The 26677-nt window shown below is 40.3% G+C and overlaps 1 protein-coding gene across 1 annotated transcript in view; it reads right to left on the minus strand.

Annotated features, from left to right (window-relative positions):
* The window catches only part of LOC139754670 (lysosomal acid glucosylceramidase-like), a 79916-nt gene that overhangs the window by 43581 nt on the left and 9658 nt on the right, over positions 1 to 26677 (minus strand). The window contains 2 exon segments of the mRNA XM_071672217.1: positions 6487 to 6616; positions 20815 to 21003. Coding sequence (XP_071528318.1) covers positions 6487 to 6616; positions 20815 to 21003 — 319 coding nt within the window.

The following is a 26677-nucleotide window of genomic DNA, read 5'->3' on the forward strand; positions in this document are numbered from 1 at the left end:
ATAATCCCACACTAGAGTTATCAGATAATCATCCAAATATAATCCCACAATAGAGCTATCAGATAGTAATCAACCAAATATAATCCCACACTAGAGCTATCAGATAGTAATCATCCAAATATAATCCCACACTAGAGTTATCAGATAGTAATCATCCAAATATAATCCCACACTAGAGTTATCAGATAGTAATCATCCAAATATAATCCCACACTATAGCTATCAGATAGTAATCATCCAAATATAATTCCACGATAGAGCTATCAGATAGTAATCATCCAAATATAATCCCACACTAGAGCTATCAGATAGTAATCATCCAAATATAATCCCACACTAGAGCTATCAGATAGTAATCATCCAAATATAATCCCACACTACATCTATCAGATAGTAATCATCCAAATATAATCCCACACTAGAGTTATCAGATAGTAATCATCCAAATATAATCGCACACTAGAGTTATCAGATAGTAATCATCCAAATATAATCCCACACTAGAGTTATCATATAGTAATCATCCAAATATAATTGCACACTAGAGTTATCAGATAGTAATCATCCAAACATAATCCCACACTAGAGCTATCAGATAGTAATAATCCAAAAATAATCCCACACTAGAGCTATCAGATAGTAATCATCCAAATATAATCCCACACTAGAGCTATCAGATAGAATCATCCAAATATAATCCCACACTAGAGCTATCAGATAGTAATCATCAAATATAATCCCACACTAGAGCTATCAGATATTATCATCAAATATAATCCCACACTAGAGCTATCAGATAGTAATCATACCAAATATAATCCCACACTAGAGCTATCAGATAGTAATCATCCAAATATAATCCCACACTAGAGTTATCAGATAGTAATCATCCAAATATAATCCCACACTAGAGCTATCAGATAGTAATCATCCAAATATAATCCCACACTAGAGTTATCAGATAGTAATCATCCAAATATAATCCCACACTAGAGCTATCAGATAGTAATCATCCAAATATAATCCCACACTAGAGCTATCAGATAGTAATCATCCAAATATAATCCCACACTAGAGCTATCAGATAGTAATCATCCAAATATAATCCCACACTAGAGCTATCAGATAGTAATCATCCAAATATAATCCCACACTAGAGCTATCAGATAGTAATCATCCAAATATAATCCCACACTAGAGCTATCAGATAGTAATCATCCAAATATAATCCCACACTAGAGCTATCAGATAGTAATCATCCAAATATAATCCCACACTAGAGCTATCAGATAGTAATCATCCAAATATAATCCCACACTAGAGCTATCAGATAGTAACATCCAATATAATCCACACTAGAGCTATCAGATAGTAATCATCCAAATATAATCCCACACTAGAGCTATCAGATAGTAATCATCCAAATATAATCACACTAGAGCTATCAGATAGTAATCATCCAAATATAATCCCACACTAAAGCTATCAGATAGTAATCATCCAAATATAATCCCACACTACACCTATCAGATAGTAATCATCCAAATATACTCCCACACTAGAGCTATCAAATAGTAATCATCCAATATAATCCCACACTAGAGTATAAGATAGTAACCATCCAAATATAATCCCACACTAGAGCTATCAGATAGTAATCATCCAAATATAATCCCACACTAGAGCTATCAGATAGTAAACATCCAAATATAATCACACACTAGGAGCTATCAGATAGTAATCATCCCAAATATAATCCCACACTAGAGCTATCAGATAGTAATCATCCAAATATAATCCCACACTAGAGTTATCAGATAGTAATCATCCAAATATAATCCCACACTAGAGCGATCAGATAGTAACCATCCAAATATAATCACACACTAGAGCTATGAGATAGCAATCACCCAAATATAATCCCACACTAGAGCTATCAGATAGTAATCATCCAAATATAATCCCACACTAGAGCTATCAGATAGTATCAGATAGTAATCATCCAAATATAATCCCACACTAGAGCTATCAGATAGTAATCATCCAAATATAATCACACTAGAGCTATCAGATAGTAATCATCCAAATATAATCCCACACTAGAGCTATCAGATAGTAATCATCCAAATATAATCCCACACTAGAGCTATCAGATAGTAATCATCCAAATATAATCCCACACTAGAGCTATCAGATAGTAATCATCCAAATATAATCCCACACTAGAGCTATCAGATAGTAATCATCCAAATATAATCCCACACTAGAGCTATCAGATAGTAATCATCCAAATATAATCCCACACTAGAGCTATCAGATAGTAATCATCCAAATATAATCCCACACTAGAGCTATCAGATAGTAATCATCCAAATATAATCCCACACTAGAGCTATCAGATAGTAATCATCCTAATATAATCCCACACTAGAGCTATCAGATAGTAATCATCCAAATATAATCCCACACTAGAGCTATCAGATAGTAATCATCCAAATATAATCCCACACTAGAGCTATCAGATAGTAATCATCCAAATATAATCCCACACTAGAGCTATCAGATAGTAATCATCCAAATATAATCCCACACTAGAGCTATCAGATAGTAATCATCCAAAGATAATCTCACACTAGAGCTATCAGATAGTAATCATCCAAATATAATCCCACACTAGAGCTATCAGATAGTAATCATCCAAATATAATCCCACACTAGAGCTATCAGATAGTAATCATCCAAATATAATCCCACACTAGAGCTATCAGATAGGAATCATGCCAAATAGTAATCCCACACTAGAGCTATCAGATAGTAATCATCCAAATATAAATCCCACACTAGAGCTATCAGATAGTAATCATCCAAATATAATCCCACACTAGAGCTATCAGATAGTAATCATCCAAATATAATCCCACACTAGAGCTATCAGATAGTAATCATCCAAATATAATCCCAAACTAGAGCTATCAGATAGTAATCATCCAAATATAATCCCACACTAGAGTTATCAGATAGTAATCATCGAAATATATTCCCACACTAGAGCTTTCAGATAGTAATCATCCAAATATAATCCCACACTAATGCTATCAGATAGTAATCATCTAAATATAATCTCACGCTAGAGCTATCTGATAGTAATCATCCAAATATAATCCCATACTGGAGCAAGATAGTAATCATCCAAATATAATCTCATACTACAGCTATCAGATAGTAATCATCCAAATATAATCCCACACTAGAGTTATCAGATAGTAATCATCCAAATATAATCCCACACTAGAGCTATCAGATAGTAATCATCCAAATATAAACGCACACTAGAGCTATCAGTTAGTAATCATCGACATATAACCTCACACTAGAGCTATCAGATAGTAATCATCCAAATATAATCCCACACTAGAGTTATCAGATAGTAATCATCCAAATATAATCCCACACTAGAGCTAACAGATAGTAATCATCCAAATATAATCTCACACTAGAGCTATCAGATAGTAATCATCCAAATATAATCCCACACTAGAGCTATCAGATAGTAATCATCCAAATATAATCCCACACAAGAGCTATCAAATAGTAATCATCCAAACATAATCCCACACTAGAGCTATCAGATAGTAATGATCCAACTATAATTCCACACTAGAGCTATCAGATAGTAATCATCTAAATATAATCCCACACTAGAGCTATCAGATAGTAATCATCCAAATATAATCCCACACTAGAGCTATCAGATAGTAATCATCCAAATATAATCCCACACTAGAGCTATCAGATAGTAATCATCCAAATATAATCCCACACTAGAGCTATCAGATAGTAATCATCCAAATATAATCCCACACTAGAGCTATCAGATAGTAATCATCCAAATATACTCCCACAGTAGAGCTATCAGATAGTAATCATTTAAGTAAAATCCCGCACTAGAGCTATCAGATAGTAATCATCCAAATATAATCCCACACTTGAGTTATCAGATAGTAACCATCCAAATATAATACCACACTAGAGTTATCAGATAGTAATCATCCAAATATAATCCCACACTAGAGCTATCAAATAGTAATCATCCAAATATAATCCTACACTAGAGCAATCAGATAGTAATCATCCAAATATAATCCCACACTAGAGCTATCAGATAGTAATCATCCAAATATAATCCCACACTAGAGCTATCAGATAGTAATCATCCAAATATAATCCCACACTAGAGCTATCAGATAATCATCGAAATATAATCCCACACTAGAGCTATCAGATAGTAATTATCTAAATATAATCCCACACTATAGCTATCAGATAGTAATCATCCAAATATAATCTCACACTAGAGCTATCAGATAGTAATCATCCAAATATAATCTCACACTAGAGCTATCAGATAGTAATCATCCAAATATAATCCCACATTAGAGCTAACAGATAGTAATCATCGAAATATAATCTCACACTAGAGCTATCAGATAGTAATCATCCAAATATAATCCCACACTGGAGCAAGATAGTAATCATCCACATATAATCTACACTAGAGCTATCAGATAGTAATCATCCAAATATAATCCCACACTAGAGTTATCAGATAGTAATCATCCAAATATAATCCCACACTAGAGCTATCAGATAGCAATCATCCAAATATAATCTCACACAAGAGCTATCAGATAGTAATCATCCAAATATAGTCTCACACTAGAGCTATCAGATAGTAATCATCCAAATATAATCCCACACTGGAGCAAGATAGGAATCATCCAAATATAATCCCACACTAGAGCTATCAGATAGTAATCATCCAAATATAATCCCACACTAGAGCTATCAGATAGTAATCATCCAAATATAATCCCATAATAGAGCTATCAGATAGTAATCATCCAAATACAATCTCACACTAGAGCTATCAGATAGTAATCATCCAAATATAATCCCACACTAGAGTTATCAGATAGTAATCATCCAAATATAATCCCACACTAGAGCTATCAAATAGTAATCATCCAATATAATCCCACACTAGAGCTATCAGATAGTAATCATCTAAATATAATCCCTCACTAGAGCTATCAGATAGTAATCATCCAAATATACTCCCACACTAGAGCTATCAGATAGTAATCATCCAAATATAATCCCACACTAGAGCTATCAGATAGTAATCATCCAAATATACTTCCACACTAGAGCTATCAGATAGTAATCATCTAAATATACTCCCACACTAGAGCTATCATATAGTAATCATCCAAATATAATCCCACACTAGAGCTATCAGATAGTAATCATCCAAATATAATCCCACACTAGAGCTATCAGATAGTAATCATCCAAATATAATCCCACACTAGAGCTATCAGATAGTAATCATCCAAATATAATCCCACACTAAAGCTATCAGATAGTAATCATCCAAATATAATCCCACACTAGAGCTATCAGATAGTAATCATCCAAATATAATCCCACACTAGAGTTTTCAGATAGTAATCATCCAAATATAATCCCACACTAAAGCTATCAGATAGTAATCATCCAAATATAATCCCACACTAGAGCTATCAGATAGTAATCATCCAAATATAATCCCACACTAGAGCTATCAGATAGTAATCATCCAAATATAATCCCACAATAGAGCTATCAGATAGTAACCATCCAAATATAATCCCACACTAGAGCTATCAGATAGTAATCATCCAAATATAATCCCACACTAGAGCTATCAGATAGTAATCATCCACATATAATCCCACACTAGAGCTATCAGATAGTAATCATCCAAATATAATTCCACACGAGTTATCAGATAGTAATCATCCAAATATAATCCCACACTAGAGCTATCAGATAGTAACCATCCAAATATAATCCCACACTAGAGCTATCAGATAGTAATCATCTAAGTAAAATCCCGCATTAGAGCTACCAGATAGTAATCATCCAAATATAATCCCACACTTGAGTTATCAGATAGTAACCATCCAAATATAATACCACACTAGAGTTATCAGATAGTAATCAGCCAAATATAATCCCACACTAGAGTTATCAGATAGTAATATTCCAAATATAATCCCACAATAGAGCTATCAGATAGTAACCATCCAAATATAATCCCACACTAGAGCTATCAGATAGTAATCATCTAAGTATAATCCCGCACTAGAGCTATCAGATAGTTACCAACCAAATATAATCCCACACTAGAGCAAGAGGCCAAATATAATCCCACACTAGAGCAAGAAGCCAAATATAATCCCACACTAGAGCAAGAAACCAAAATATTATTGTTTGACTGAACGTGGATGTCAAAGGCCAATATTTGCGCTGCCGACGGACGCACTTGTTTACTGAGAAGGAGAACATAGTGTGAGCGTGTGTGTGTGGTGGGGCGTCACCTGACTTACTGAGTGTTGGACTACATGTAAAGTGTGACTGGGTAGAGAGGGGAAGGTTAGTGACCTCATGAGCAGGTCCTGGGCAGGGGCGGAGAGGCTGGCCATGTTCATGCCGGCCGCGTCGGTGAAGGCGCCGCCGAAGCCAAGGATGGTCTGGCGAGGCGTCGCGAACCCCACCTCCACCGCCACCGACCCTGACACACATAAACAAACGATAACTTTGATTAAAAACTTGTATTAAGCCATTAATAATTGTGCTGGGTGAAGTGTGCGTGTGTGTGTGTGTGTGTAAGTTATGAATACTTATATACAGTGAACTCGATACCTAACGACAGTAATGATTGCTGCCATCTGGAAATCACATACAGTGGCGGTTCGAACCCAGGATCTGCTCAGCTGGCCAGGTCTTACCTCACATGGCACGACAGCAGACGTACAATACTCTGCACATACTTAAAATTACGTTTGGCAACACAGTACTACGAATCACTTCGGCCATACCGCTTTATACACATTATTTTTTTCAATACATAAACGTGAAAACGCAAATGATTCACAACTTTAAGTAAAGGCAACTCTTGGGCGGAAGACAACCAAAATGCAGACGAAAAAATCTGATAACTTTGGTAGAGGAGGTCTGTGATGTGATCTGTAGAGGAGGTCTGTGATGTGATCTGTAGAGGGGGTCTGTGATGTGATCTGTAGAGGAGGTCTGTGATGTGATCTGTAGAGGTGGTCTGTGATGTGATCTGTAGAGGGGGTCTGTGATGTGATCTGTAGAGGAGGTCTGTGATGTGATCTGTAGAGGAGGTCTGTGATGTGATCTGTAGAGGAGGTCTGTGATGTGATCTGTAGAGGTCTGTGATGTGATCTGTAGAGGAGGTCTGTGATGTGATCTGTAGAGGAGGTCTGTGATGTGATCTGTAGAGGAGGTCTGTGATGTGATCTGTAGAGGAGTCTGTGATGTGATCTGTAGAGGAGGTCTGTGATGTGATCTGTAGAGGAGGTCTGTGATGTGATCTGTAGAGGAGGTCTGTGATGTGATCTGTAGAGGAGGTCTGTGATGTGATCTGTAGAGGAGGTCTGTGATGTGATCTGTAGAGGAGGTCTGTGATGTGATCTGTAGAGGTGGTCTGTGATGTGATCTGTAGAGGTGGTCTGTGATGTGATCTGTTGAGGAGGTCTGTGATGTGATCTGTAGAGGAGGTCTGTGATGTGATCTGTAGAGGAGGTCTGTGATGTGATCTGTAGAGGAGGTCTTGTGATGTGATCTGTAGAGGAGGTCTGTGATGTGTCTGTAGAGGAGGTCTGTGATGTGATCTGTAGAGGAGGTCTGTGATGTGATCTGTAGAGGAGGTCTGTGATGTGATCTGTAGAGGAGGTCTGTGATGTGATCTGTAGAGGAGGTCTGTGATGTGATCTGTAGAGGAGGTCTGTGATGTGATCTGTAGAGGGGGTCTGTGATGTGATCTGAGAGGAGGTCTGTTATGTGATCTGTAGAGGAGGTCTGTGATGTGATCTGTAGAGGAGGTCTGTGATGTGATCTGTAGAGGAGGTCTGTGGATGTGATCTGTAGAGGAGGTCTGTGATGTGATCTGTAGAGGTGGTCTGTGATGTGATCTGTAGAGGGGTCTGTGATGTGATCTGTAGAGGTGGTCTGTGATGTGATCTGTAGAGGAGGTCTGTGATGTGATCTGTAGAGGAGGTCTGTGATGTGATCTGTAGAGGAGGTCTGTGATGTGATCTGTAGAGGAGGTCTGTGATGTGATCTGTAGAGGAGGTCTGTGATGTGATCTGTAGAGGTGGTCTGTGATGTGATCTGTAGAGGGGTCTGTGATGTGATCTGTAGAGGGGGTCTGTGATGTGATCTGTAGAGGAGGTCTGTGATGTGATCTGTAGAGGAGGTCTGTGATGTGATCTGTAGAGGAGGTCTGTGATGTGATCTGTAGAGGGAGGTCTGTGATGTGATCTGTAGAGGGGGTCTGTGATGTGATCTGTAGAGGAGGTCTGTGATGTGATCTGTAGAGGTGGTCTGTGATGTGATCTGTAGAGGAGGTCTGTGATGTGATCTGTAGAGGAGGTCTGTGATGTGATCTGTAGAGGAGGTCTGTGATGTGATCTGTAGAGGAGGTCTGTGATGTGATCTGTAGAGGAGGTCTGTGATGTGATCTGTAGAGGAGGTCTGTGATGTGATCTGTAGAGGAGGTCTGTGATGTGATCTGTAGAGGAGGTCTGTGATGTGATCTGTAGAGGTCTGTGATGTGATCTGTAGAGGAGGTCTGTGATGTGATCTGTAGAGGAGGTCTGTGATGTGATCTGTAGAGGAGGTCTGTGATGTGATCTGTAGAGGAGGTCTGTAGTGTGATCTGTAGAGGAGGTCTGTGATGTGATCTGTAGAGGGGGTCTGTGATGTGATCTGTAGAGGAGTCTGTAATGTGATCAGTAGAGTGAGGTCTGTGATGTGATCTGTAGAGGTGGTCTGTGATGTAACTGGTAGAGGTGGGGCTTGTGATGTGATCTTGTAGAGGAGGTCTGTGATGTGATCTGTAGAGGAGGTCTGTGATGTGATCTGTAGAGGGGTCTGTGAGGTGATCTGTAGAGGAGGTCTGTGATGTGATCTGTAGAGGAGGTCTGTGATGTGATCTGTAGAGGATGGTCTGTGGATGTGATCTGTAGAGGAGGTCTGTGAGTGATCTGTAGAGGAGGTTTGTGATGTGATCTGTAGAGGTGGTCTGTTATGTGATCTGTAGAGGAGGTCTGTGATGTGATCTGTAGAGGTGGTCTGTTATTTGATCTTGTAGAGGAGGTCTGTGATGTGATCTGTAGAGGAGGTCTGTGATGTATCTGTAGAGGAGGACTGTGATGTGATCTGTAGAGGAGGTCTGTGATGTGATCTGTAGAGGTGGTCTGTGATGTGATCTGTAGAGGGTGGTCTGTGATGTGATCTGTGAGGGTCTGTGATGTGATCTGAAGGGGTCTGTGATGTGATCTGTAGAGGAGGTCTGTGATGTGATCTGTAGAGGAGGTCTGTGATGTGATCTGTAGAGGAGGTCTGTGATGTGATCTGTAGAGGAGGTCTGTGATGTGATCTGTAGAGGAGGTCTGTGATGTGATCTGTAGAGGAGGTCTGTGATGTGATCTGTAGAGGAGGTCTGTGATGTGATCTGTAGAGGAGGTCTGTGATGTGATCTGTAGAGGAGGTCTGTGATGTGATCTGTAGAGGAGGTCTGTGATGTGATCTGTAGAGGAGGTCTGTGATGTGATCTGTAGAGGAGGTCTGTGATGTGATCTGTAGAGGAGGTCTGTGATGTGATCTGTAGAGGAGGTCTGTGATGTGATCTGTAGAGGAGGTCTGTGATGTGATCTGTAGAGGAGGTCTGTGATGTGATCTGTAGAGGAGGTCTGTGATGTGATCTGTAGAGGGGGGTCTGTGATGTGATCTGTAGAGGAGGTCTGTGATGTGATCTGTAGAGGAGGTCTGTGATGTGATCTGTAGAGGAGGTCTGTGATGTGATCTGTAGAGGAGGTCTGTGATGTGATCTGTAGAGGAGGTCTGTGATGTGATCTGTAGAGGAGGTCTGTGATGTGATCTGTAGAGGAGGTCTGTGATGTGATCTGTAGAGGAGGTCTGTGTGATTGTAAGGTCTGTAGTATCGTAGGGGGTCTGTGATGTGATCTGTAAGGTCTGTGATGTGATCTGTAGAGAGGTCTGTAGGTGGTCTGTGAGGGGTCTGTGATGTGATCTGTAGAGGAGGTCTGTGATGTGATCTGTAGAGGGTCTGTGATGTATCTGTAGGGGGTCTGTGATGTGATCTGTAAGGAGGTCTGTATGTGATCTGTAGAGGTGGTCTGTGATGTGATCTGTGAGAGGTCTGGAGTGACGGAGGAGGTTGTGTGTGATCTGTAGGGGGTCGATGTGATCTGTAAGGTGGCTGTGATGTATCTGTAGAGGAGGTCTGTGATGTGATCTGTGAGGAGGTCTGTGAGTGACTGTAGAGGAGGTCTGTGATGTGATCTGTGAGAGGTCTGTATGTGATCTGTGAGGTTGTGGGATTAGATCTGTTGTAGGGGTCTTATGTATCTGTAGAGGGGTCTGTGATGTATCTGTAGAGGGGTCTGTGTGTGATTGTAGAGGTGGTCTGTGATGTGATCTGTAGAGGAGGTCTGTGATGAGATCTGTAGAGGAGGTCTATGATGTGATCTGTAGGGGAGGTCTGTGATGAGATCTGTAGAGGAGGTCTATGATGTGATCTGTAGAGGAGGTCTGTGATGAGATCTGTAGAGGAGGTCTATGATGTGATCTGCAGAGGAGGTCTATGATGTGATCTGTAGAGGCGGTCTGTGATGTGATCTGTAGAGGTGGTCTGTGATGTGATCTGCAGAAGGGGTCTGTGATGTGATCTGTAGAGGAGGTCCGTGATGTGATCTGTAGAGGAGGTATGTGAAGTGATCTGTAGAGGTGGTCTGTGATGTGATCTGTAGAGGAAGTCTGTGATGTGATCTGTAGAGGTGGTCTGTGATGTGATCTGTAGAGGTGGTCTGTGATGTGATCTGTACAGGTGGTCTGTGATGTGATCTGTAGAGGTGGTCTGTGATGTGATCTGTAGAGGAGGTGTGTGATGTGATCTGTAGAGGAGGTGTGTGATGTGATCTGTAGAGGAGGTGTGTGATGTGATCTGTAGAAGAGGTGTGTGATGTGATCTGTTGAGGAGGTCTGTGATGTGATCTGTAGAGGGATCTGTGATGTGATCTGTAGAGGTGGTCTGTTATGTGATCTGTAGAGGAGGTCTGTGATGTGATCTGTAGAGGGGGGTCTGTGATGTAATCTGTAGAGGAGGTCTGTGATATGATCTGTAGAGGTGGTCTGTGATGTAATCTGTAGAGGAGGTCTGTGATGTGATCTGTAGAGGTGGTCTGTGATGTGATCTGTAGAGGAGGCCTGTGATGTGATCTGCTGCAATACAAAGTTTCAAGAGATGGAGTTTCATTAATGAGTCAGTAGAAAGCAAGTACATTACTTCTTACAAATGACTTTTAATCATACGCTGAATGTTCCCCCAGTGATATGCTTAATCAAAGCTATCGAGGCGTATTCCATACTAGAAAAAGAATGAACTTGTGTACTCTACACTATGGGGCATTCACACGAGACAAAATTTCTTGTAATGAAAACAAAATCACGAGACAAAATTTGTCATGAAAAAAATCACGAAACCAAATATCTTGAATGAATCAAGTCATGACCGGTAACTATCTACAGTCAACACTCCATGGAACTGCTGAAACCTAGAGAAAATCTAAATACAGCAACGATGAACAGTGCAGCGGCGGGAGATTTTGATCAACCTTGGAAAAAAAAAAAATAATGCTATGAAGAACGACTGACTGACTGCCACTGCAGTAATACCCACTGAAAATCACATAATCACACGTCAATAAACCCTCAAAAAGTTATGAATAACCAGTTACATTGACTTTGTATATGTACATGTAATTTGCTGTGAATAAACGATCTATGGTCTGGTAATACACACTGTGCAGATGAGGGAAGTCCACATGTACCAAGTGTAACTTTCTGACCATGACACACGAGTCATCTGTAGCCTCCCTCACCTGCACCGTTACGAGTCGCCACTACATACAAGGATCTGCTTCTTGATCGAAGATACTGGACTGATAACAATGGCCTTCAATCTGTACTGCATAATCAAAGACAGTGGCACTGGAAATGTAGCATAACTGGTAACTGGATACTTGAAACACGGCTATTAACACACTGCAAATACTTCAGTTCAAATCCTGTTATTCATCATGATTCTTTTCAGTTTAACCCGAGACTGAAAAGTCAGATCACGTCCAAGATATGAACCTAAGAAGCTGTGTCTCAAAAGCGACTGGAGATAATCAAAGAAATCGCCTCATCAAGTGTGACAAACATCTCTCATGTTTGACCAATGGAACATGGGGAAACCTAGTGTGGGGACCGAACGTATGTACGGCTCCCGCTGGTAACAGATGGTGTGAGGAACTTCCCAAGGTTTACCCTATAATTGCAAGTAAAAGTTCTGAACATCCTCCACCTGGGCGGACGTGTGCATACGCGATTCCACTAAATTTTCGAAGTGGCGTGAATGATGGACGCGACTGGATATCTCACCGTACTTGATGAAAAAAAAAAACAACAACATGGCTTTGCAAAGCTATTGACGTCATTCCAAGACCGGAGGTGCACTTGACGTAGTGGACATGCATGAACACAAAACCGTACAAAGTGTCTGTATTAAATTTTCTAAATTTGAATGTAAGAGCTGTTAGGAACTGACCAACTATAGTAAGTTATCCCATGAATGGATGATAGAGGACACACTAAGCTCCATATAGTGTTCATTACGACATAATAAGTGTTCAAACTATATATTAGTTTCTTGAGCGTACTTGATGAGTGGCAAGGTAGTGACTGAGAGGGTGATGGCATGTACAGAGCATCAGACTGGGTGGGAGCAGTGTGGTTCCAGAAGTGGTAGAGGATGTGTGGATCAGGTGGTTGCTTTGAAGAATAGGTATGGGACTTACTAAAGTGAAACGGATGGATTTGTATGTGGCATTTATGGACCTGGAGAAATCATATGACTGGTTGACAGACATACCTTGTCGATATTACGAATATAAGGTGTGGGAGGAAAGCTGCTAGAAGCTGTGAGGTTTCATATTGGGTGTAGGAAATGTGTACGAGTAGGAAGAGATAAGAGTGAATGGTTCCCTGCAGAGGCTGGTCTGCTGCAGGGATAAGTGATGCCATCATAATTGTTTAATTTCTTTATGGATGGATTGGTGAGGGAGGTAAATACTAGTCTTGGAGAGAGGGGCGAGTATGCAGTGTGTAGGGCGTGAGTAGGCCTGGGAAGTGTCAGTTGTTATTTGCTGATGATACAGCTCTGGTTGCAGATTCGAGTGAGAAACTGCGGAAGTTGGTGACTGAGTTAGGATGCGTGGCACGGGTAATAGGTAAAGCTTTGCGAACGAAGGTGAGTCATGTGGCTGTTGAGGGTATAATTGGGGGGAGGGGAGCATAAGGTATTCAGTGTTATGAATGGAAATGGTGAACAGCTTGTGGTGTTGTGTGCTGAAAAAGGACTGGTGATCGGAAGTACCTGTTTAAAAAGGGTTATACACAAGTATGTGAGTAAGAGAGATGGTAAGTGGGTATTACTGCATTACATATATTAACAGGCGTGTATGAGAAACTTTTGGATGTAAAAGTGCTGAGAAAGGCAACTGGTGGGGTGTTTGATTACTATCTTGTGGACGCGAGGGTGATGATTTGTATTGGTTTTCGGAAAAGAGAAGACAATATTGGAGAGATGATAGTGGCAGGTGAATTTGGAAAAAAAATAAACTTGTGTGAAGAAATACCAGGAGAGACTAAGTGTAGAATGGCAATAGGTGAGAGTAAATGAAACAAAGTGAGTGGTTAAGGAATGGGAAGTATTCAGGGAGTCAGTGATGGCATGTAAAAGAGATGCATGTGGCCCGCGAAAGATGGAAGGTGGGCAGATTAGGAAGCGTATTAAGTGGTGGGATGAAGAAGTTAAAGTTGCAAGTGAAAGAAAAGAGGCGCGTTTAGACGATACCCACAGGAAGAGTGCAAATTATTTGGGGATGTGTGAGAGAAAGCGGCAGGTCAAGAGGATGGTGTAGGATCAGAAAAAGAGCGTAAATGCGAGTTGGGGTGAGCGAGTCAGTAAACTAGAGAGAACTGACGTTTTGGAAAGAGGTAAACAATGAGCGAAAAACAAAGAGAACTAATGGGAACATCGGTGAAGGGGGCAAATGGGGAAGTGTTAATAAGTAGTGATGGAGTGAGGAGGAGACGGAATGAGTATTTTGAAGGACTGTTGAATATATCTGATGATATAATGGCAGATGTAGGGTGTTAGGGTCAGGGGGGTACGCATAGAGTGAGTGATGGAGAGTGGTTTAGTAAAGATAGAAGAGGTGATGAAAGCCTCGCATGAGATGAAATGTGGCAAGGCGGCTGGAGTGGATGGCAATGCAGTTGAATTTACTAAGAAAGGGGGTGACTGTGTCGATGATTGGTTGGTAAGGATTTTCAGTATTTGTATGGATCATACTGAGACGCCTGAGGACTGGTAGAATGCATGTATAATGCCACCGTAGAAAGACATATGGGATAAAGATGAGTTTTCAAACTACAAAAGTACAAGTCTTTGGAGTATACCTGGTAAGTTTATTGAGGTGGCCACACGGATGGGGGCCCGTGTTGTGCCACGGTGCGGGATCTAAGCACACACAACACACTGAGTTCCGGACACACGGAACGGGCCGGCTACAGGCAAGGGCCCGTGTCGTACTGCAGCACGACAATCAACAATAACACCTTTGGTCCTCTCATTCTGTAACTGGCCTTTGAAGATGAGTTAATACACGAAAGCGCTCAGGATCTTGTGTTTTCTTTTCCTGGTGGTGTTAACACACACACACAATATATATATATATATATATATATATATATATATATATATATATATATATATATATTTTTTTTTTGTCGCTGTCTCCCGCGTTTGCGAGGTAGCGCAAGGAAACAGACGAAAGAAATGGCCCAACCCACCCCCATACACATGTATATACATACGTCCACACACGCAAATATACATACCTACACAGCTTTCGATGGTTTACCCCAGACGCTTCACATGCCTTGATTCAATCCACTGACAGCACGTCAACCCCGGTATACCACATCGCTCCAATTCACTCTATTCCTTGCCCTCCTTTCACCCTCCTGCATGTTCAGGCCCCGATCACTCAAAATCTTTTTCACTCCATCTTTCCACCTCCAATTTGGTCTCCCTCTTCTCCTCGTTCCCTCCACCTCCGACACATATATCCTCTTGGTCAATCTTTCCTCACTCATTCTCTCCATGTGCCCAAACCATTTCAAAACACCCTCTTCTGCTCTCTCAACCACGCTCTTTTTATTTCCACACATCTCTCTTACCCTTACGTTACTTACTCGATCAAACCACCTCACACCACACATTGTCCTCAAACATCTCATTTCCAGCACATCCATCCTCCTGCGCACAACTCTATCCATAGCCCACGCCTCGCAACCATACAACATTGTTGGAACCACTATTCCTTCAAACATACCCATTTTTGCTTTCCCAGATAATGTTCTCGACTTCCACACATTCTTCAAGGCTCTCAGAATTTTCGCCCCCTCCCCCACCCTATGATCCACTTCCGCTTCCATGGTTCCATCCGCTGCCAGATCCACTCCCAGATATCTAAAACACTTCACTTCCTCCAGTTTTTCTCCATTCAAACTCACCTCCCAATTGACTTGACCCTCAACCCTACTGTACCTAATAACCTTGCTCTTATTCACATTTACTCTTAACTTTCTTCTTCCACACACTTTACCAAACTCAGTCACCAGCTTCTGCAGTTTCTCACATGAATCAGCCACCAGCGCTGTATCATCAGCGAACAACAACTGACTCACTTCCCAAGCTCTCTCATCCCCAACAGACTTCATACTTGCCCCTCTTTCCAAAACTCTTGCATTCACCTCCCTAACAACCCCATCCATAAACAAATTAAACAACCATGGAGATATCACACACCCCTGCCGCAAACCTACATTCACTGAGAACCAATCACTTTCTTCTCTTCCTACACGTACACATGCCTTACATCATCGATAAAAACTTTTCACTGCTTCTAACAACTTGCCTCCCACACCATATATTCTTAATACCTTCCACAGAGCATCTCTATCAACTCTATCATATGCCTTCTCCAAATCCATAAATGCTACATACAAATCCCTTTGCTTTTCTAAGTATTTCTCACATACATTCTTCAAAGCAAACACCTGATCCAAACATCCTCTACCACTTCTGAAACCACACTGCTCTTCCCCAATCTGATGCTCTGTACATGCCTTCACCCTCTCAATCAATACCCTCCCATATAATTTACCAGGAATACTCAACAAACTTATACCTCTGTAATTTGAGCACTCACTCTTATCCCCTTTGCCTTTGTACAATGGCACTATGCACGCATTCCGCCAATCCTCAGGCACCTCACCATGAGTCATACATACATTAAATAACCTTACCAACCAGTCAATAATACAGTCACCCCCTTTTTTAATAAATTCCACTGCAATACCATCCAAACCTGCTGCCTTGCCGGCTTTCATCTTCCGCAAAGCTTTTACTACCTCTTCTCTGTTTACCAAATAATTTTCCCTAACCCTCTCACTTTGCACACCACCTCGACCAAAACACCCTATATCTGTCACTCTATCATCAAACACATTCAACAAACCTTCAAAATACTCACCCCATCTCCTTCTCACATCACCACTACTTGTTATCACCTCCCCATATATATATATATATATATATATATATATATATATATATATATATATATATATATATATATATATATATATTAAGTACTCGAATACCCTTCGTCTCACAATGGCGAGCAACAGGGTCTATCGGTTGTTTCCGAACAGAACACATAGCCAGCTGATAGCGTTTTATCGAACCTGACTGTACAACGCGGAGTTATATGAATACGAATAAAGTGTATATGAACGCGCACCTTCATAGAACATACAAAGCTCTAACAGCCAGGATCGAACCTGGGACCCCTTGTGCAAGAGGCAGGCATGCTAACCGCTAGGCTAAGGGACTGTATAATAGGAAACAACTATTCGAAATACTAAGTACTCGAATACCCTTCGTCTCACAATGGTGAGCAACGGGGTCTATCGGTTGTTTCCGAACAGAACACACAGCCAGCAGATAGCGTTTTACCGAACCTGACTGTACAACGCGGAGTTATATGAATACGAATAAAGTGTACATGAACGCGCACCTTCATAGAACATACAAAGCTCCAACAGCCAGGATCGAACCTGGGACCCCTTGTGCAAGAGGCAGGCATGCTAACCGATAGGCTAAGGGACTGTATAATAGGAAACAACTATTCGAAATACTAAGTACTCGAATACCCTTTGTCTCACAATGGTGAGCAACGGGGTCTATCGGTTGTTTCCGAACAGAACACATAGCCAGCTGATAGCGTTTTACCGAACCTGACTGTACAACGCGGAGTTATATGAATATATATATATATATATATATATATATATATATATATATATATATATATATATATATATATATATATATATATATATTGTGTGTGTGTGTGTGTGTTAACACCACCAGGAAAAGAAACACAAGATCCTGAGCGCTTTCGTGTATTAACACATCTTCAAAGGCCAGTTACAGAATGAGAGGACTAAAGGTGTTATTGTTGTTGATTGTTGTACCGCAGTACGACACGGGCCCTTGGTGAAAGCGCTAATCAAAGGACTTATAAATGACACAGGATACATATGATCTAAGAACTCAAGATGATTTGGTATCCGTCGTGCTGACAAATTATATGTTTTTATGCTCCTGAATACAGATGATTATTTGCAGAAGATAAATAACATCCTCAGAGATGAAGGAGAGTTTAAGTTGCTTCGTAAGGGACTAACAGAGTCCTTTAAAATAAAAAAATAACTGCCTCGTATCCACAGCTGAAGCTGCTGTGGATCAGAAACATTTCATTCATCTGTAGCAGAAAAATACTGACCAGGTTACACGTAATGTGGAAACCCATAAGCTTACTCACTCCTTACGTCCCATGATTTCTCAATTAACTGCCCGACACACAACATAGCGAAGCTGCCGACTGATATATTAAGACCATGTATCCCTGCCAAATATGACCTAAACTGAGTTGAATTTCTAGAAATAATTCGTCTTACTCAGCCTGAAGGATTATACGCGTCTCTCGAAGTGGAAATTCTGTTCACTAACATTTCTGTGACTGACAACATTGATATAACTCTACATGTATATTTACATATAAAAACTCAGTCATAGCAGCCTTCAAATTTCTTCTTTCTTATTTGAAAAATCTTAATCTTACGATCATGCACTATGTAAGCAACGTTCAGAGGACCAGAAGTTAAGCTTTACTGCCAAATCGAGGGATTCCAACACCACCGAACCAACATTTGGTTCACTTGACATGAGTGAGGGAGTAAATACACGCCTCCACAGAATGAAGAGCTATGCCCTTCCTTGTGCTGTAGGGATGTGGATGTCGTGTATGTCTTGCGTAATGATGAACACCTGCAACAAGCTGTGCAAGAACGCTCAGTGTGAATGTTGAAGTTATCTTTGTAGACGTATCAGTTTAATCAGAAAATGGCCAATACATCACCAGTGTCTTATTGGGGGGGGGGGGGATTAGGGAAGTACATGAATGCAGATAATGAGTGCCCTTAGCGATACAAAAACGAGTGTGATCATATCTTCGCGCATACTGGTAGTTCACCCAGGACGCTATTTAACAGTGAATTATGAAGGAGGAAACAACTACAGATAAACAAAGGATATTCAAACATCAATTTTAACTATAAACTTCACAAATTTCTAGCTAGTCTCCATACTCCGTAACCAGAGGCCCAGTGGAACAATACATTACACGTATTTCATAGAATCCAAATGTCATAAACTTATCAAGATGATGGCTGTGTAACGTACGAGATTATAATCATTAATATACACTACACCAATGATAAACTTAAGTCATGTTGTCTACAACAATAATCCCAAAGTGAGTAATTACACGAGGAAAATTAACTTGACTCAAAGCAAAAGCCCTTTGTTCAAGGCCACCGATAAAGCTCACATATCTGATTGTCTTCACGAAGGATAAGAACTTCCTTCTCGTAGCAACAATATTGGCACCTGCAGGAAGGTGCACCCAAAGAGCACGTGGAAGATCACAGGACTTACACGATAACAGTTGATGAACATAAAAATTCAAGAACTGCAACAGTCTCAACAAATTACAAAGAACAAAAGCAATTTTTATCCCCCAAAAATCTCCCTTGATCAACCACCAGTAAACGGGCAGATGCCTCAGCCATCTGGCTCCTGCAACCATCAGAGAGCAACGCAAGAGAAGGAACAGGAGCCTTGTGGTGTCACAATGTGCCCCCCTGACTGCTCCTACTAACCCACAACTCTTGCAGTGAAGCAAGTTATGCTGCGGTTGAACTCTTCCACAATACACACAGAATGAAACACTGGTACATGTACTTTAACTGAATACTAAAATAATCATACGTTATCTAATATGAAACACTGGTACATGTACTTTAACTGAATACTAAAATAATCATACGTTATCTAATATGAAACACTGGTACATGTACTTTAACTGAATACTAAAATAATCATACGTTATCTAATATGAAACACTGGTACATGTACTTTAACTGAATACTAAAATAATCATACGTTATCTAATATGAAACACTGGTACATGTACTTTAACTGAATACTAAAATAATCATACGTTATCTAATATGAAACACTGGTACATGTACTTTAACTGAATACTAAAATAATCATACGTTATCTAATATGAAACACTGGTACATGTACTTTAACTGAATACTAAAATAATCATACGTTATCTAATATGAAACACTGGTACATGTACTTTAACTGAATACTAAAATAATCATACGTTATCTAATATGAAACACTGGTACATGTACTTTAACTGAATACTAAAATAATCATACGTTATCTAATATGAAACACTGGTACATGTACTTTAACTGAATACTAAAATAATCATACGTTATCTAATATGAAACACTGGTACATGTACTTATCTGAATACTAAAATAAATAATCATACGTTATCTAATATGAAACACTGGTACATGTACTTTAACTGAATACTAAAATAATCATACGTTATCTAATATGAAACACTGGTACATGTACTTATCTGAATACTAAAATAAATAATCATACGTTATCTAATATGAAACACTGGTACATGTACTTATCTGAATACTAAAATAAATAATCATACGTTATCTAATATGAAACACTGGTACATGTACTTATCTGAATACTAAAATAAATAATCATACGTTATCTAATATGAAACACTGGTACATGTACTTATCTGAATACTAAAATAAATAATCATACGTTATCTAATATGAAACACTGGTACATGTACTTATCTGAATACTAAAATAAATAATCATACGTTATCTAATATGAAACACTGGTACATGTACTTATCTGAATACTAAAATAAATAATCATATGTTATCTAATATGAAACACTGGTACATGTACTTATCTGAATACTAAAATAAATAATCATACGTTATCTAATATGAAGAAATACGTATCATCCAACCATTCTGTGTTTTCCAGATGTGGTTGGTAGTTCAGGCAACACTCACCTTCAGCTGGATGGTCATCTAAATGGTGGGTCTGGCTGTGGAACCTGAGTCCCTCCCTGGAGGAGGTGACGACGGTGTAGTGGCCGGGGTCGGGGAAGGTGACGGGGCCCGGCAGGTCACAGTGGAGGGCGTCACACACGCACACGACGCTGTCCGACCCGTAGCTCCGAGGACGACACTCGCTGGCTCCTACAGATAAAGACGCAGGCTGGCTGGTACTAAGAAATTACTCACCACATCAGACAACCACTTCCTTCCTGCTGGTAGCAATGAAGAAACAAAGTTTTATTTCAGTTCCCGTGGTCCAGGTTTGGCTGGTATTTTGTCAGCGTTTATGAAACTCCAAATTTCAAGGGCTACGCATGAAGGATCCCACGTGGATATTCTACGCATGAAGGATCCCACGTGGATATTCTACGCAAGAAGGATCCCACGTGGATATTCTACGCATGAAGGATCCCACGTGGATATTCTACGCATGAAGGATCCCACGTGGATATTCTACGCATGAAGGATCCCACGTGGATATTCTACGCATGAAGGATCCCACGTGGATATTCTACGCATGAAGGATCCCACGTGGATATTCCACGCATGAAGGATCACACGTGGATATTCTATGCATGAAGGATCCCACGTGGATATTCTACGCATGAAGGATCACACGTGGATATTCTATGCAAGAAGGATCCCACGTGGATATTCTACGCATGAAGGATCACACGTGGATATTCTACGCATGAAGGATCACACGTGGATATTCTACGCATGATCACACGTGGATATTCTACGCATGAAGGATCACACGTGGATATTCTATGCAAGAAGGATCACACGTGGATATTCTACGCATGAAGGATCCCACGTGGACATTCTACGCATGAAGGATCCCACGTGGATATTCTACGCATGAAGGATCCCACGTGGATATTCTACGCATGAAGGATCCCACGTGGATATTCTACGCATGAAGGATCCCACGTGGATATTCTACGCATGAAGGATCACACGTGGATATTCTACGCATGAAGGATCCCACGTGGATATTGTACGCATGAAGGATCCCACGTGGATATTGTACGCATGAAGGATCACACGTGGATATTCTATGCATGAAGGATCCCACGTGGATATTCTACGCATGAAGGTTCACACGTGGATATTCTATGCAAGAAGGATCACACGTGGATATTGTACGCATGAAGGATCCCACGTGGATATTCCACGCATGAAAGACCCCACGTGCATATATCAGGAAAAGAAGTCACTTGTCATGATAATTGTGAAGTGCATCATCATCATCAGATGATAGGATGACTTAAAAAACTAGTTCGCCGAGTCATCTGGCTTACTACAGATAATAAATTACGTTGCTGGACTATCAAGGCTGATTCAGTATTCATTCGGTTGCTTGTATCTACAGTAATTTTAATGATGAACCAACCAACTCCTGGTAGTATCACACGTAAGTCTAGATGCGGTCAATTTAGCAGCAGCAAAAGAACTGTACCTTGTAAACAAAAGGTATGGTTAATTATAGACCAACAGTAGCAATCACACAAATACAGAAAGCAGTGTCCTCTGTAACCAAGCAAGACTTGGCTGTGGACGGATTTACCACACAAGATCGAAGCTTCGCATACGATGATAAGAGAGCCCTGCCCGTGGACTGTGCTGATAACACAACCTTACAATCGATTCTTTGTCTCTCCCATCCTAGTGGTGACCGCTCCCTTACTAGCCAAAACAGTATCCATGAACTCGTATAAAGCAGTTGTATTCATCTTTAAAATTTCGTTTCTACTGTATGATAGTCATGGCGCCATTAGAAATTTCAAATACAATAACAAACATCTGACGAGCAATACGTATCTTCAGTGATATCATACACATACCCACGTCAAGACAAACACTGACACATGCAGACAAACATACACAAGGTTACTGAAACAGGGAAGGCATATTCTGAGGAGGAGAATGCTAAATACCAAAGCGTATTCTCAGTTTAAAACCTGTTACCACTACGTAGTACCTCGAATGTGGGATGGAGAACCCCAGAACACATCAAGATCATCGGACGAGACATGAAAATACGCTCATAAAACTACCTATGCCTTTACAACGCTCATGGCTCAAGTTGCATCTCGCTCCAAAACATTCAGGAAGGTACTTGCAACATTGCATTACACAATGGAAGAATGAACTGTAAACTACCAGAAGAGACGACCAGGAATCTACACGAAGGCCAACTTGCAATGGAGAAACAATCTCAGTGAGAGGCAGCATGGGTTTATAGGAAACGTTATGAACTGAGAATCTTTTCTGGGATGGAGTGATCAACATGATACACAGATGGATGGGTGGACTCAGCGTTTCTGGAAAGCCTTGTCTGACACAGGAGGTCGATAAGAGAAGATAGACTGCCAGGCAGGGATGATAAGAGTCGTCTTTCACTGAATCGTAAACTACCCATGAGAAAGCAAGTGGACAAACATCTGAGGCTGTCTCGGAATTGCTGCTCTTCCTGACATGTGTAAATCAGAGTAAATAAATGGCTTACCAGAATTTGAATAATATATAGTATGCTTCCAGGTGATGTAAAACTTGAGAAATATATATTTCGGATCATAAGAACCTTAAGAACCCGCCCAGGGAAGACTCGTGCATTGGTCAGGTCAATGAAATTCAACTCATATAGGAATTGAAGACAGGCCACACTAAAATGAGGCAGAAAATATAACATCTCACACAGCAAAGTATTGTTATTTATTATACTTAATCGCCGTCTCCTGCGTCAGCGAGGTAGCGCAAGGAAATAGACGAGGAAAGGCCCAACTCACCTACATGCACATGTATATACATAAACGCCCACACACGCACATATACATACATATGAATTTTAATATATACATACATATACATACAGAGACATTTACAAATATACACATGTACATATTCATACTTGCTGCCTTCATCCATTTCCCTCGCCACCCTGCCACACATGAAATAGCATCCCCCACCCCCTCCAGCGGGGTAGCGTCAGGAAAAGAAAAAATAAGTACACCGGTACATAAACCTACCTTGAAAAATTTACCTTGAAAACTTAAGCGGTAATATAATACTCAGTTGGTCACCGTAAAGAAACGTATCCGGAAAATGAAAAAAGAAGTGATTTTTTTTTTTCTATTCTGGTGATCGTTAACTTTGCCTACAGGCAAATATTACCAACGATGAAGGAACTTTCCCTGGGAGTGAAATATCCAAAAACACGCCAGAGTTAAAAGACTTAAATATATACAACTTTTACTGAAAAATTTAACTTATCAGAATATTGTTTAACACTAGATTCAGGGGCTACACATCAATATCGCGTCTTTACAAATATTAACAAGGATATGGACAATATTCCTGTGTCGATCTTACTCTCTTCAGAGCCGGGAGGAACATGGGAGGGAAGAAAAATATTTCCAACAGAATAATGGGCGAGAACAACAAATAAACCGAAATAATATATGCGCAAGAATTACGAAAAGTGCTTAGGCTTCTTACAACAAGAGTTGAGATGGGTTCCCAAAAACGTTGAGTTTTCTTCTTGACACATATATAAGCGATCACATTGCTATATAGACACACACAAATTATATATTTGTTTTGTGATGGTGGTGGGGTTTACCTTGCCTCCTAATTTTGTGATTGGAGGGTCAAAGGAAATTCAGCGGGTTTAAGAGTTATCGTATTCTTACTTTTTTATACATGAAAAAGTAGGTGACTAGGTGTTACACTCTCAAATGTTATAATATCCGCATTAAAGATGAGTTTGTTTACATAAAAAAAATTTTGCTGATGGTAAAGTCCTCTATTCTTACGATTAACGTTTTCTTTTCCTTACGATTAACGTTTTCTTTTCCTTAGATATTGCCTGCTTCTCAAAAACATACCCAGCCAGTCGGTCGGGTCACGTGATGCAACTTGTCTGCCCGCTGTGTACGCAGTTTGTATCATAAGACGCAATACTGTGCTTAAAGCCCCATCCACAACATACTAAGGCGCCTGTAAAGACAAAATCACCAGTTTCAACTAGCTCCGAACCTTTGAAGTATCGTGTAGCAATCTGATTACTATTGTGTAGAAATCTGATTACTTACATTATTTCCTAACCATAGCATCCATATTAACACTAATCATGAACGCAACAACTGTGTCACATCACTTATTCTTCACCGAGGTAACATCTTACATTCTCGACCATGATGTTCAAGAACACGTTCCTTAATCTATCGTTACTACATTACCCTACACGTTCCTTTATCTATCGTTACTACATTACCCTACATGTTCCTTTATGTATCATTACTACAATACCCTACAACATGTTCCTTGACCTAATCAAGATGACATTACCCTACATCACCACTCATTCCTGTATCGTGGTCTTCAAACCAGCCACATACATACCCTGAATTCCTTGGTTTACCACATGTAAGATATCTCTACTTACATCAACACCATTATAAATACACAAGTGATCGGTGGAACACTCAAACAGTATCGCTATCTTAGCTTCATATCCCAACTACGAATACTCTGAATGCCCGTCTTCATTTCCTTCAGTTTTCACAAATATCTATCACCTCTAAGTCAAGTTGACACGTGAAAAGTAGGGGAGCTCAGGAGAAGATGCACAATGACCTTGAACATGGCCCAGTGGTGACAGAAGGGCCAGCAGCAGCAGCGTCTGTGATGTGCGTCCTAGCATGACGACGGTTACACGGGCACTGCTGCGCTTCGCGATCACATACACGCACCTCTATTGTACCCGTTTGATTGCCTCTATCTATATTGCTTTTTTAGGTAAACAATGTTCACTGACGATGAGGTGAACTGGAATAACACAGGCATTATGACAATGTTATGTACATTAACAGTAATGTTGCTTTACTGTAGCCTGGAGGAATAGCAATTTATGTGAATGCGTGTGAATCAGTAACCCCATCACACAACAATGCAGTTTATTCAACAGAAAGTACATGATGTTTCCTGCAATTAGCATCACCATATCTTATTCCTTAAACAAATGAGCATAATTCACATAAACTGGCAATAAACTACCTAGAATCATAGCATTATTGAAGATAATCGATTTGATTTAATGAGTGCAAATCTATAGCGACAGTTCATTGTGACAAGACAGAGAGCTCAATGGGAAATGTCAATAATTATGTCTGACACGTCCTAAATGATAATTGCTGGAAAGAGGTATGAGGTCTCTGCCCCAGTAACCTGGATTACCTTTTACTAAGAACATTTGTAGGATCTCATAATGAAATGTTCTTTCTTTTCTTTCTTTCAAACTATTCGCCATTTCCCGCATTAGCAAGGTAGCGTTAAGAACAGAGGACTGGGCCTCTGAGGGAATATCCTCACCTGGCCCCCTTCTCTGTTCCTTCTTTTGGAAAATTACAAAAAAACAAAACAAGAGGGGAGGATTTCCAGCCCCCCGCTCCCTCCCCTTTTAGTCGCCTTCTACGACACGCAGGGAATACGTGGGAAGTATTCTTTCTACCCTATCCCCTAAGTTCTTATACCATGAAAACTATTCATTTTCAAGGACCGAGAGTTTGTCATCAGCTATAAAAACACACGCACACACACACACACACACACCTAGCATAGACTAGGGTGTGTTCATGTATGCATGCATACTTAAGAGCAAAGACATGGCACATATAAACAAGGTTAAGAGACGGGGCAACTCGAGTGTAATCACACACTAGTTTACACGCACATAATGGATACAAAGTCCTGGAAAACTTACACAGTATACATGGAAATTTCCTTTGCCAGCAAAATACTGAGCACACTT

The sequence above is a fragment of the Panulirus ornatus genome, chromosome 17 (assembly GCF_036320965.1).
Source record: "Panulirus ornatus isolate Po-2019 chromosome 17, ASM3632096v1, whole genome shotgun sequence".
Lineage (NCBI taxonomy): Eukaryota > Metazoa > Arthropoda > Malacostraca > Decapoda > Palinuridae > Panulirus > Panulirus ornatus.